The sequence below is a fragment of the Sus scrofa genome, chromosome 17 (assembly GCF_054392235.1).
Source record: "Sus scrofa isolate SSC_HxYL_T2T_F1_AM1 chromosome 17, Sscrofa_HxYL_maternal_Yorkshire_Landrace_v2.0, whole genome shotgun sequence".
In the NCBI taxonomy this organism is placed as follows: domain Eukaryota; kingdom Metazoa; phylum Chordata; class Mammalia; order Artiodactyla; family Suidae; genus Sus; species Sus scrofa.
Genome location: NC_139399.1, coordinates 69,178,049 through 69,191,325, shown reverse-complemented (window position 1 = coordinate 69,191,325; position 13,277 = coordinate 69,178,049). Strand labels below are relative to the sequence as shown.

General features: G+C 64.7%; 2 protein-coding genes across 6 annotated transcripts in view; one reads left to right on the top strand and one right to left on the bottom strand.

Annotated features, from left to right (window-relative positions):
* Window positions 1–13,277, top strand: part of TAF4 (TATA-box binding protein associated factor 4) — a 106,605-nt gene that overhangs the window by 73,234 nt on the left and 20,094 nt on the right. The window lies entirely within an intron of this gene.
* The window catches only part of CDH4 (cadherin 4), a 495,180-nt gene continuing 486,220 nt past the window's right edge, over window positions 4,318–13,277 (bottom strand). For all 4 annotated transcript variants that reach the window (XM_021078205.2, XM_085003313.1, XM_085003314.1 and 1 more), the window contains 5 exons: window positions 12,398–12,631; window positions 9,848–10,081; window positions 9,558–9,697; window positions 7,533–7,697; window positions 4,318–6,092 (listed from right to left, as the gene is read on the bottom strand). In XM_021078205.2, the coding sequence (XP_020933864.1) occupies window positions 5,889–6,092; window positions 7,533–7,697; window positions 9,558–9,697; window positions 9,848–10,081; window positions 12,398–12,631 (977 nt within the window). In that variant the 3' untranslated portion in view covers window positions 4,318–5,888. The remainder of the gene's footprint in view (window positions 6,093–7,532; window positions 7,698–9,557; window positions 9,698–9,847; window positions 10,082–12,397; window positions 12,632–13,277) is intronic.

Here is a 13,277-nt window from a genome sequence, read left to right as displayed (position 1 = left end):
TCCTTCTTGAGATGCTTTTGTTTTGCACGTGGCACCTGGCAGTTCCTGGGCTGGAGTCGAACCTGTGCCGCAGCCGCTGCCATGCCGGGTCCTTCCTGCTGCGCCTCAGGGACAGAGGCTGTCTTGTGCACACCGTTTGCTCTCGAGAGGACTGGAGGAGAAGCTGGGGAGGGCTGGTGCTCCGTTACTTGCTTATTCCTCATTTCTGCTCCTTTACCCACGGAGAGGAGCCGCAGGCTGGGTAGGCTGTTGTGTGGTGACAAGACCTGGAAGGTGTGCCCGAGTCAGGCGTGCAGGGCCCAGGGCCTGGCTTGGGGTTGGTTCGGGGTTTGCTACCTGTGAGCTTTGCCAAAGCCACAGGACGAAGGGGGCCGAGGGCGTTTCCCGCAGAGCCGCCTACAGACCCCACGGGTCAGAACCTCATCCCGTTTCTCTGGGCTCTTGGGTGGAGGCCTGTCATCTGTAACTTCTTCCTGCTGACGTGGTGCCGTGTCCCCCCGGGGTGTCCCCCTGGGGCTGGGGCGTCTGTTGCTGACTGTTGTACTTTAGGGTGGAACAAGCTGCATCTGCGTTGCTGCCCAGGAGGCGGAGGTCATTAAGAGCAGGCGTGCTAATTCCATTCCCTGGAGGCTGGTCTGGGGGCCGTGCTGGCCGTAGGAGCAGCTTGTGTCCTGGCTGTGGTCTGGTCGTCACACAGGTAGCTTTTCCTTCTGGCGGCAGTTGCCGTGTCTGTGAAACGGTTCAGGAACATGCGTCAGATTGAGTCTGTGACCCTCTCGTCCTGGTCACTAGCTTCTCGAGAATGCTCTTTTGTGACCCAGGGAGCCCGGGAGGCCCGGCTTTTCTGCAGATGAGAGGCAGGGGCCGAGGAAGGGCCTGGGCTGGGCTCGGCTGCAGAAAGCACTCCCGGGAGAGCTGTCACCGGGGTCTAAGCCTCCGCAGTAGCCGCCAGCATCGCCGCGGGGGCTCTTGCTGGGTCCCGGGTCTGCTTATCACACCCTCCTGGGACAGTGCAGCTGCCCCCGGCCTGGCCGGTGTCCACGCTCCACCGTGACCTACTCGGTCACCCCACATCCGTCCCAGTGACCTCGCCCTGAGCTCCAGGTCCTGCTGCCGTCCCCCGGGCATCCAGCAGCGTGGCCGGAGCTGAGGGCAAGGGTTCCCATGGGGCAGCTGGCAGGGGACTTCCACGTCCTTGCCCCCGCGTCTCCATCCTGCAGGTCCGTTCCCCAGGCCTGGCTCTTTCCAGTCTGAGGGGGCCGTTCTCCGTGCTGTCCCCACCCCCGGCCCCCTAGAGGGCAGGATCAGAACCGCCTGTGGCTGTGCTGCTCCAAGTGCATTTGTCCCCCTGCACCCTGGGGGCCGCTCAAGTGCATCTGGACGGCTGCCACCCCCACCCAGGGGAGTCGCCCGCTGGCTGGACCCGGCCTCCTCAGCTGTGGGCTTTGCCAGTGACACCTGGGAACACCCACTCCGCATGCCCCTCCCGGGCCTGCTGTCCACAGGCTGTCCTCTCTCTGGTAAGGGACCCAAGAGACGGCCCCAGGTCTCAGGGAAGGGACCCCAGGCTGGACTTCCTGTTGCTCAGGTCAGGCCCCTGCCTCTGGGACAGCTGGCCTTCTGCTCTGGAGCTTGGGGGTGACCTTCAGGAAACAGCCCCCCTCAGTGTGTACCCCCCCATGACTGTCTGTGCTAGGCCCACAGCAGTCGCCTAATTTCGAATGTAATGAGCGGTTCAGACGCTGGGCATCAGCCAGTGCTCCTTGTGCCTGTGCTGGTCACCTGGGAGCAGTCTTTCGTTAGGCAGTCACTGTGGATGCACATTGGAGCCCAAGAAAAGGTGTGGGTTGGGGCGGGGGGAGGACAGTCGGAGGACCCAGCCCTGGGGCCTGCGGGGCGGGGGCTGCTGGGCGCCTGGCCTGGGGCTTGGGTGACGTGGGGGCTCCTCAGGCTTTCTGAGCTCAGGTTCCCTGAGCGGGGGCAGAGTCCAGGTGGGCTCAATGTGGCTTCTGCCACTGGCCCTGCACCTGGCGCTCCACGGTGTGGCTTTGTGATTCGGAAGGTGGGAGCCCTGCTGGGGCTCCTCCTGCTCAGGCCAGCGGTCAAGGGCAGGCTGGGTCACGTGACCAGGCCGGGCCGTGAGTGCTACTGGGGACAGCAAGGCTGGTGGACTGGGTTTCTGGCTGGTGTCCAGGTGGCGCTGTCGCCTGGGCAGAAGGAAAGGCACGGGGGGAGGGGAGGGCCCTGAGGTGCGGAGGGCAGGAGCCTTCTGAATGTGAACCAGGCCTTGGGTAGGGCGCTCTGCCAGGCAGCGGGCGGCACCTCTCGTGTAGCAGTCTGTCTGCTTGATTCGTGACTTCCAAGAACGTTGACATGATTGTGTGTGGCATGCGGGCTCTCATGGGCAGACGTGAGCAGTGGGCCTGGTTTGGCTGACGCCTGTGTCCTCAGAGCCCAGGACAGTGCCTGAGACACGGCGGGTGCTCAAGGAAGGTCTGCCCAGCACACAAATCCCACTCTGGACACCCCCCTGCCCTGTGTGAATCGCTGTCCCTGAGAGGTGGGGGTGCGCGGAGAAAAACACGCCAGGGCGAGGCCGACTCCTTAAAAGGGGACTTTATTTGCTCCTCCGGGGCCGCGCACCAGGGCCCGGCCCGCTCGGCACACGACAACTCCGACAGCTCCCAGAGGCTGCTGCTCCGTTTGGAACCGAGACCGCCTGGCACTAAACACACACTGAAAACATCAACACTCTTCCCTTTTTTTCCTTTTTTTTTTTTTTTTGATACAAAATGATACAAACAACAATACAAAATAGTTGTGCTGTTGACGATTACAAAAAAAGTTGGAACGTAGTCGAACTGCGCAGAGTTGCAGCGTGAATACAGCATACCCAGTATCCTTCCCCAGAACAACCACAGTCATGCGGGCTGCTACACATTGTGTCCATTTCAAAAAGAAACATGCAAAAAAAAAAAAAAAAAAATCAGGATGGAAAAAGAGAAAGGAAAGCCAAACGCGTTCCAATTGTACAGAGGTGCTCCCCCGCCTGCTGCCAGGAGTCTGCCGCGTCGCGGTGAGCGGGTCACACGATGCTGCGGGGGAGTCCCCCTTCTTGGTGTCATCCCTTTCAGCCGTGACAAAGACGCAGCGCCCCTCCTCTTTGTCATCGCAAAGGACCGTGCGCGTCGAGGGTGCTCACGCGAGGGGAACCGAGGCGTCGCTGGGGCCCGAGCACTGCGCCCTGACACTCTGGGAGGTTCTGAGGCGCAGGCTGGAGGGGGCCGGCTCGGCCCGGAGGTGGGGGGGCGGCAGCCCGGACAGGTACAGTGGCCGCGGGCTGGGGCATCGCTGCCGGAGCCCCTGTTCACGAGGACGAACCTCTCGTGAAGGGCCGGAACCTGCCCCAGCACGTTGCCAGCGCCGAGTCTGGGCCTTGCGGCCACGTCCCCTGGTCTGGACGCGTCCCATCTAGGTCACAAGCTACGTAAGAGACATTTGACACTGTGTTTGCTTAGCTAACGTGGACTCGTTGCTTGGGATGGAGTCTGGGATGCATCTGGAAGGGCTGGGAACCCCGGTTTTTTCCTGGCCTCCGGGGATGCCCGGGGGTGGCAGTGAGAAGGGACAGATGTCCAGCATGAGAAGCCCCTGCGGACATGCCCCCAGCTGGCTGCCGCAGCCTCAGCGGGTGTGAGTTAGGAAGATGCAGGGGCGTGGCAGGGACACGGGGCGGGGCGGGGGCAGGGCGGGCGTGCTGGGGCTCTACACCCGGGCTCTCCTGGGTGGAGCCAGGCGGGGGCGCTGGGGCTCGGTGTCCAGGATGCCGAGTCCTGGGCCGGGCCTGGCACGTCTATCCCCGAGGTGAGCCCTGGGCCCCGGGGACCCGAGGAGGCCTCAGGCTTTCAGAAAAGGAGGCTCCCCAGCTGCCTGGGCTCCCGACTGTATTCGCACTTAGAACTTCAACTGGAGGATGGACTTTCCAAAGACAAAGGGAAACAGGATGCCAGCCCTCATCCCACCAACCATCCCCGTGTGGCCACGGCCCAGACGCTGCCTGACCAGAGCGGTGTGCATAGCGCGGCTTCGGATACTGGCGCCCCCTTCCCTCAGCAGGCGGCTCCCAAGGCTGCGTGTGGGACATCGGCGTGGGACCCAGGTGACTGTCCCTCTGTCTACCCATCTCCCCTCCCTCCCTGGGCCGTCCTGGCCAGGGTCCGAGTGGACAGAGCGCACCATGGCCCGTCAGGCCACCTGCCTGGGCTCGTCCACCCAGCCCTGCTCGGGGAGAGCGGCCAGAGTTAGTGGTGAGTTTGGTTTGGGGAAGAACCCTGACGTCCAACACGGATACACCCATGCGTGTCGCGCGCGCACACGTGTATGCTCAAGTTCTTCTGGCCAGAGCTGTTTAGGAAAGAGGATGAGCGTGGCTGTGGGGGCAGGCCATGGGCTGGGCAGTGGAGCAGAGCCCCGCACCCCCCCCCCCGCCTCCCCAGCCCCCCTGGAGGCCTCCCCTGAGCCCAGGAGCCGGGGGGGGGGGGGGGTCTCTGAGGCAAAGCCCTTGTCCTTGGCGGTGCTGGGATGCTTTCCCCCCAAGGGGAGCTGATGCACCTCCTGCCCGGGGCCAGGACCTGGGCCCCTTCCCTGGGGAGCTTCACGGACGTGGGTTCCCCTAGGCGGTTGCCCCTGGGACCCAGCTGGGGAAAGAGATGCCCAGGGCTTTTCTCACCCAGGGACAGACAAGCAGGGGCTCCGGGGGCCCTTGGACGCAACCCCTTTCTTGGTCCCGCAGGTCTGAATGCCCATCTAGGGGGCACCTCTGGCTCCGAGAGCCTGAGTGGCTCACTGGTGCGACCTGGGTCTGGAGGCAAGGAGACTGTTTCTGGGGTGCAGTCCAGACACATCTGCGGGACGGTCGCACGGGACGCTGGGCTCTCCAGGGACCTGGAGCAGGTCCTTGTCACCCGTCAGTTCACGAGCATCAGAAGCTCTGGTCCAAGGAGCAGGGCGAGGGAACGAGCCCGCCAGCCTCCTGCTGGCTCTGCTGCTTCTGGCTTCCTGGACCCAATGTCTGCGCAGCCCCACGGCAGCCAGGGGTGTCCAGACCCTTCAGGGTCCGGGCTGGTGGGTGTCCGCCGGGCCTGCAGGGCCTCGGGAGTCTGGTGGGGGGGCGGCAGGTGCCAGGCTTGGTGGGATGCTGGCTGGCTTTGTTTTGGTTACTTGGGACCAAACTCTCTGGGGCCAAAGGCAGTGGGAGCCTGGCTGGACTTCCCAGTCACAGTGGCCCTGGGGGGAGGCCGGGGGCAGAGACTGGGAGTGTCAGGACAGCCCGGGTACTCTCTAGCCTTTGGTCCTCCAGGGGGTGGGCCCGGCCCAGGAGACTCGCTGCCTTAGGGGCCCCAGGGCCCGGGGACCCTGAGGTGTGTGGCAGGTGCAGGGACTCAGGGGCTGCTGGGGATTCTCTGTCAGTTTTGTCAAGGGGGTTGCTCACTCTGACGAAAAGACACATTCTTTCCAATTCGGTAAGGAGAGCCTCCGGGCACGGGGCTGGCTGGCTGGCATCGCCGCTCGGGATGGGTGGGGTCTCCGCTGGCCTGCTCGCTTCTGGTCGCTCCTGAGTTTGAGGGAATCTGATACGTGTACCAAAAGGCACTTTCATTGTTTAAAACAGTGCTTCTGTTCTAAGAAATTCAAGTTAAGACAGAGTGCCTCTTGCTCTGCCTCATGCTAAGTCAGCTACTGTGACGGACGGTGGCCGTGGCGCCAGGAGTGTTGGTGGCAGACAGCTCAGGGCGGGGGCGGGGGCGGGGGCGGGCGGGCCCCTTCACGCCCCAGCGGTGCCACGGCCTCGGGGGGGGGGGGGTCGGGGGTCGGGGGACCGCGGTGGGCTAGTCCTCGCCACCCCCGTACATGTCCGCCAGCTTCTTGAACCTGGGCCCCCAGTCGTTCAGGTAGTCGTAGTCCTGGTCCCCGGAGCTGGACGAGTTCAGGGAGCTGACCGAGCCGGCCGTGGAGCCGCTCCCCTCGTAGTCGAAGACCAGCAGGGAGTCGTAGGGGGGCGCCGTGGGGTCGTTGTCTGCCGCCCGGAGTCCCTGGGGCCGCAGAGACACAGGGTCAGGGTGGGGCTGGGGGACAGGGACAGCCCACTTTTAGGGCCTGGAATACGTAGTGCCCAGGGAGTGCTCGGTGTCTCATGGAGAGACGTCTCAGAGCCGAGCAGGGCCATGCGTTCACACAGTGGGCTGGGGGGGGCAGCCAACTCAGTGCCACGTGGCCACACAAGCAGCGGGGGTGGGGTGGGGGGCCGTGGCGAGAGCTCAGCCCCCCCACGTGGGCACGTGGCTCTTGGTCCACGATTCTGGTCACGTGGACAGCAGACCTGACGTGGTCCCCCGTCAGGAGCCTTTGGTGGTCCTGCTGCTGCCCCCCCCCCGCCCCACGCACTGGCTGTTGGGACCCCAGGGCCGTGCCTGCCTCAGCCCTGCTCCGTGTGCTGTGGCCTGCAGCCCGGGGGGTCCCCAGCAGGAGGGCCCGGAGCCTGTGCCATCATTCAGGGTGGGGGCGCGGGGGCCTGTACTCCCCAGGGTGGGCTCGTACTTGATGGGGACGATGCGGTTTGGGGGGGTTTACAAAATCGTGCTGCACCGTGGCCGGTAAATGTCCAAGCCGAGTCCGCTTTGGGACAGCTGTGGACGTTTCACTTGCAGCCTGGGACGTGGCCTGCTTCAGGAACGTTCTGAGAACCACCCGCCCCCTCTGTGTAAACAGGTGCCGTCAAGGGCAGGTTCTGACGGGGGTGGAGACAGAAGAGCTGTCAACACCTCAAAATCTGCAGGTGCTTAGCGCCTGGGGGCACAGGCACCAAGACCCACGCTGGGCCTGACGGTCCCTGAGGGCGATGGTGGCGCGGGGAGGCCCCGATGCCAGGGGCGTGGCTGGTGGGGGAGGTGCCCTCTGGTTTACGGCAAAGGGCGGGGCGGGCATTTTGGGCTCAGCTTCCAGAGGTGGCTCTGTCTTCTTGCGGATCAAGGGACACTCGAAGGCCAGGGATGCTGTTTGCTGGGATTTTGACACCACGTCACTTCCAGACCCCAAACGTTGGGACGGGGGCCAGGCAGGTGGACAGGTGGCAGCTCTGGAAGAAGTCCACCTCCCAGCCTGTTGCCAGTGCCGCGTGTGTCTGTGGTGTGTGTGGTCTGTCTGTGTGCTGTGTGTGTGAGTGTGTCTGTGTCCAGGGGTGGGCGTTGGGGCTCAGCCCGCCACTCCCAGGCCTGTCTGGGCATCTGGGTTGACTGGATTCTGTGGAGGCATCTGAGGTGAGAGCCCGTGCCCCTTGGCACGTCCCCTTGCCAGGACCAAGTTCCTGCTGAGCTGTGTGCCCACTATGTGCCCACCGACTGCCAGCCCTCACCCTGAACCTGCTCCTTGCCCCACGCCGGACGCCCCAGGAGGGGCCTTTTTGTACATGTGACTAGGATCCTGCGTTGATCAAAGGCGCCTGTTTGGGGCCCTCCCCGGGGCCGGGCACCCACCTCGTTGATGAAGTCGCCGATGTCCCCCGGGTGGGGCACCACAGGCCTGACCGGGTACTGGGGCTCGGCGCCCACGGGCCGCTCGTCCACCCGCCGCACCCCGGGGGCCTTGCTCAGCACGTGCTCCATGGCCTCCGGCTGCTGCAGCTGGCTGAGGTCGTAGTCCTGGGCACAGGTGGAGTCGGGGCCGGTACCACGGGGACAGCGGGCAGCAACACCAGCATCATCCCCAGGGCACGTCCCCAGCCTGGTCCTTCGCTCTGAGTGCGTCCACGGTCCCTTCCTGTCACCCGGTCCCCATCCCGTCACCCCATCTCCAGTGCTCTCCTGTCCCTTTCTGTCACTTGGTCCCCAGTCACCCCTGTCCCATTCCGTCCACCCATCCCCGGTGTCCCCGTCCCATTCCGTCCCCCGGTCCCCGGTGCCCCCGTCCCATTCCGTCCCCCGGTGTCCGCGGTGTCCCCGTCCCATTCCGTCCCCGGTGTCTCCCTCCCATTCCGTCCCCCAGTCCCTGGTGTCCCCGTCCCATTCCGTCCCTGGTGTCCGCGGTGTCCCCCCTCCCATTCTGTCCCCCGGTCCCCAGTGTCCCCCTCCCATTCCGTCCCCCGGTCCCCGGTGTCCCCCTCCCATTCCGTCCCCCGGTCCCCGGTGTCCCCCTCCCATTCCGTCCCCCGGTCCCCGGTGTCCCCCGTCCCATTCCGTCCCCCGGTCCCCGGTGTCCCCCTCCCATTCCGTCCCCCGGTCCCCGGTGTCCCCCTCCCATTCCGTCCCCCGGTCCCCGGTGTCCCCCGTCCCATTCCGTCCCCCGGTCCCCGGTGTCCCCCTCCCATTCCGTCCCCCGGTCCCCGGTGTCCCCCGTCCCATTCCGTCCCCCGGTCCCCGGTGCCCCCGTCCCATTCCGTCCCCCGGTCCCCGGTGTCCCCGTCCCATTCCGTCCCCCGGTGTCCGCGGTGTCCCCGTCCCATTCCGTCCCCGGTGTCCCCCTCCCATTCCGTCCCCCGGTGTCTCCCTCCCATTCCGTCCCCCGGTCCCCGGTGTCCCCCTCCCATTCCGTCCCCCGGTCCCCGGTGTCCCCCTCCCATTCCGTCCCCCGGTCCCCGGTGTCCCCCTCCCATTCCGTCCCCCGGTCCCCGGTGTCCCCCTCCCATTCCGTCCCCCGGTCCCCGGTGTCCCCCGTCCCATTCCGTCCCCCGGTCCCCGGTGCCCCCGTCCCATTCCGTCCCCCGGTCCCCGGTGTCCCCGTCCCATTCCGTCCCCCGGTGTCCGCGGTGTCCCCGTCCCATTCCGTCCCCGGTGTCCCCCTCCCATTCCGTCCCCCGGTGTCTCCCTCCCATTCCGTCCCCCGGTCCCCGGTGTCCCCCTCCCATTCCGTCTCCCGGTCCCCGGTGTCCCCCTCCCATTCCGTCCCCCGGTCCCCGGTGTCCCCCGTCCCATTCCGTCCCCCGGTCCCCGGTGTCCCCCTCCCATTCCGTCCCCCGGTCCCCGGTGTCCCCCGTCCCATTCCGTCCCCCGGTCCCCGGTGTCCCCCTCCCATTCCGTCCCCCGGTCCCCGGTGTCCCCCGTCCCATTCCGTCCCCCGGTCCCCGGTGTCCCCCGTCCCATTCCGTCCCCCGGTCCCCGGTGTCCCCCCTCCCATTCCGTCCCCCGGTGTCTCCCTCCCATTCCGTCCCCCGGTCCCTGGTGTCCCCCGTCCCATTCCGTCCCCCGGTTCCCGGTGTCCCCCTCCCATTCCGTCCCCCGGTCCCCAGTGTCCCCCCTCCCGTCCCATCCGTCGTTCCTGAAATGCCCAGCTCGCCTGTGTTGCTCCCCTCCCTGCCCAGCCTCAAGGCACACGGGGCGTCTGTCCACCCCGCTGTGCCCGTGCTCAGCCCCACACACCCTCGTTTGTCACTGTTATCCCGCTTTCCGGGGTCACCAAACCTCGCGTTGTGAGGACGGGCGCCAGGTCCCCAGGCCGCCCCTGCAGCGGGCCCGCGGCCCCCAGGTCCCGCCCGCCTGCCCGCCCTGGCGGGCCCCGCGGCTCACCTGGTCCTCCTCGCCGCCGCCCTCCTCGTCGTACTTGAGGATGTTGTCGCGCACGTCGTCCTCGGGGTCGATGAGCAGCTGCTTCGTGTGGCGCTCCTTCTCCCGCCGCTTCATCCACAGCACGAACAGCAGCACCATGGCTGGGGGCGTGAGCGCGCGTGACGCGGCTGCGCGGGGCGGGACCCGCCCCCCCGACGGCTCCTCCCCCCCCACGGCTCCTCCCCCCCCGACGGCTCCTCCCCCCCCATGGCTCCTCCCCCCCCCCCCCCCCCGCCCCGGGCGGCACTCACTCAGCAGGATGACGATGCAGAGGAGGATGGCCACGATGGCGCCCGTGCCCAGACCCGCCGCCGCCACCGCGCCGATGGCAGTGCAGTCGCCGTTCTCGTCGCACGGGCACACCTTGACCTTGATGACAGACGTGTTGGACAGGGGCGGGTTTCCCGAGTCCGTGACAGTGATGGGGACATCGTACATCCCGGCCTCCAGGTACAGGATGCGGAGGCTGAGCTGGGCGTAGTCACCTGGGCGAGGGGGCAGGACGGGCGCTGTCAGTCAGCAGCCAGCCCGCCCTCCTGAGACGCTGGAAGGAAGGGACTCAGTCCGACAGCGGGAACACTGACACGCGCCCGCGTGCACACACACACGCGTGCACACATGACTTCATTCCGTGAAGGTGAGAGTTCCCGTCGCGGCGCAGCAGAAACGAATCCGGCTAGGAACCATGAAGTGGCGGGTTTGATCCCTGGCCTCGCTCAGTGGGTTAGGGATCCGGCGTTGCCGGGAGCTGTGGTGTAGGCCGGCGGCTACAGCTCCGATTTGACCCTTAGCCTGGGAACCTCCATATATATGCTGTGGGTGCAGCCCTAAAAGGACAAAAAAAGACAAAAAATAAAAAAAAAAGAGCAGCTGCAACATGAAGGATGAAGAAATTCAATACAGAGAGAGTTCCACCAAATCAATGAGGAAAAGCTGTTTTCAAAGAAAGATAGGCAAGGACATTGAACATTTGTTCACAGACGCAAAAAATGGCCAAAAGATATATGAAAAAATGTCTCCTGGTAGTCAAAAGATGCAAGTGGAAACAGGGATTTTGGCTAAAAACTTGGAAAAATGCTTTTTTCTTTTTTTGGGGGGGGCATTTGGAGGTTCCCAGGCTAGAGGTTAAATCAGAGCTGTAGCCTCCGGCCTACACCACAGCCGCAGCAATGCAGATCCAAGCCAGGTCTGCAACCTACACCACAGCTCCCAGCAACGCCTGATCCTTGACCCACTAAGTGAGGCCAGGGGTCGAACCTGTGTCCTCATGGATACGAGTCAGGTTTGTTACTGCTGAGCCACGATGGGAACTCCGAAAAATGCTTTTTAAAACAGCAGTGTTCATAAGGGCCTGAGGAACACACAAATGCTAACAAAACTCACAGATGCTGGAGAGGGTGTGGATAAAGGAGGTGGGACCACATTATACGCTGTTGGTGGGAACGTCACCTGGTGCAGCCACTGGGGAGGACCGTCTGGAGGTTCCCTCAAAAACGGAGTAAAGAACTTTGCCGTATGATCCGGCAGTCTCCCCCTGCACAGAGCCCTAACTTGAAAAGATACACGCACCCCAGTGTGCCTCGCACTGTTCACAACAGCCAAGACCTGGGAGCAACCTAAATGCCACCCAGAGATGAACGGGTAAGGAAGATGTGGTACATGTGCGCAACGGAGTATCACCCAGCCATACAGAGAGCGACGCACTGCCATTGGCAGCCACGTGGATGGAACTAGAGCTTCTCCTACTAAGTCAGGCAAAGGCAGATACCGAATGACACCGCTTATATGTGGCATGGGATGCATGTCACCTTGTCTATGAGACAGAAACACTCACTCACATAGAGAATTGACGCGTGGTTGCCACAAGGGGGTGGGGAGGGAGGCGTTGGGAGTTTGGAGTTAAGAGATGTGAACTAGTGCGTAGAGTCCACAAGTTCCCTGGGGCTCAGCAGGCTAAGGATCTGGTGTCGCCACCGCTGGGGGGCAGGCACATCTGTGCCGTGAGCTCCGTCCCTGGCCTGGGAGCGTCCCCGTACCGCAGGCGCGGCACAGGAAAAAAGGAATGAACAGCAAGGTCCTGCTGAACAGCACGGGGAGCGCTGGTCAGTCCCTGCGATACACCATCCCGGAGAGGAACGCGAAAAGGAACAGCCGTGCGTGTCCTCGCGTCGCCCTGCTGTTCACCGGACATTCACACAGCACCGGAAGTCAGCTCCACTGCAGCGAAATGCATTTTAAGGAAACCCCCAGGCGTTCCCGTCGTGGCGCAGTGGTTAAGGAATCCGACTAGGAACCATGAGGTTGCAGGTTCGGTCCCTGCCCTTGCTCGGTGGGTTAACGATCCGGCGTTGCCGTGAGCTGTGGTGTAGGTCGCAGACGCGGCTCGGATCCCGCGTTGCTGTGGCTCTGGCGTAGGCCGGGGGCTACAGCTCTGATTGGACCCCTAGCCTGGGAACCTCCACATGCCGCGGGAGCGGCCCAAGAAATGGCAAAAAAAGACAAAAAAAGACAAAAAAAAAAAAAAAAAGAAAACCCAGAATTTGGACCCTCTTCATGCAGCAGGTTCGCGTCTAGGAGAGCGTCCTCAGGAAATTGGCGGGAGGTGGGCCCACGGGTCGCTGGCTCAGGACGCAGCCCCGGCCGCAGGGAGTCGAGGCCGCGTTAGGTCGAGGAGCTTGGGGTCTGCACCCCCCCCCCCGCCCCGGAAAAGGCGGCTCCCGCGGTCCCGCGCGGCCTCTTCCAGGGCCCCCCGCCCAGGCGTCTGCACCAGGCCCAGCGGGCCCGGGCCTTGGCCGGCTCACCGTTTAGGCGGGAGATGGTCCAGTTCCTGCGCACGCTCGCCGGGACGAAGGGCAGCTCGAAGACGTAGGGGCCGACGTTGGGGTCCACGTCGGCGTCAGCCGCGGTGATGTTGATGGCGGTCAGGCTGGGCCTCTCGCAGATCTGCGCCTCCTTGGGCAGCAGCTCGGGGGCGTTGTCGTTGATGTCGATGAGGTAGATCTGGAGGGTGCCGGTGCCGCTGGCCGGGGGGACCCCTGTGGGAGGACGGGGGTGACCCCGCGGGTCGCGTCCCACCCTCTGCGGCCAGCCCCCAGCCCACCCAGGACAGAGCCCCCCCTACCGACCCTGGCACGCCGAGGCGTACAACACGCGCACCAACGCCACCAGAGCTCGCCGCGCCCAGGCCCGCGGCGTGGATGGACCAGAGCTGGGTGCCCAGATGCCCTGTCTCCCGTCTCTGACCATGGCAGCTCTGGCCCTGGCAGAGCAACCCCGCTTTTTTTGCCCGAGGCAGGTGGAGCACGTGTAACAAGCGTCCAGAGCACATCTCTGTGACCTTCGGAAACATCAGAGCCCGCGGAGGGTGACGGCAGGACGCCTGCCTCTGAAAGCTGCTTTGATGGGAGGGTGGCGACCCAGCTCAGCCACGAGAAGCTCCGGCGGGCTCTGTTAACCCGGTGGGGCTCGTGCCGCATTCCCCGCGGATCCGGCACTTCCCAGTCGTTGAAAACCACTTTCTAACCTACTCTCGGCGCCCCAGCCGCTGGAGGAGAGGATGCTGGGGGAGCAGCCTTCCTGGACCAGGGCCTGGCGCTCCTCGCGGCTGCGAAGGGGCTGGGCCTTGTAGCCCCTGTGAGGCAGGGGAGGCGGGAAGGAGGCAGCGGGGCTCAGCTTTCACTT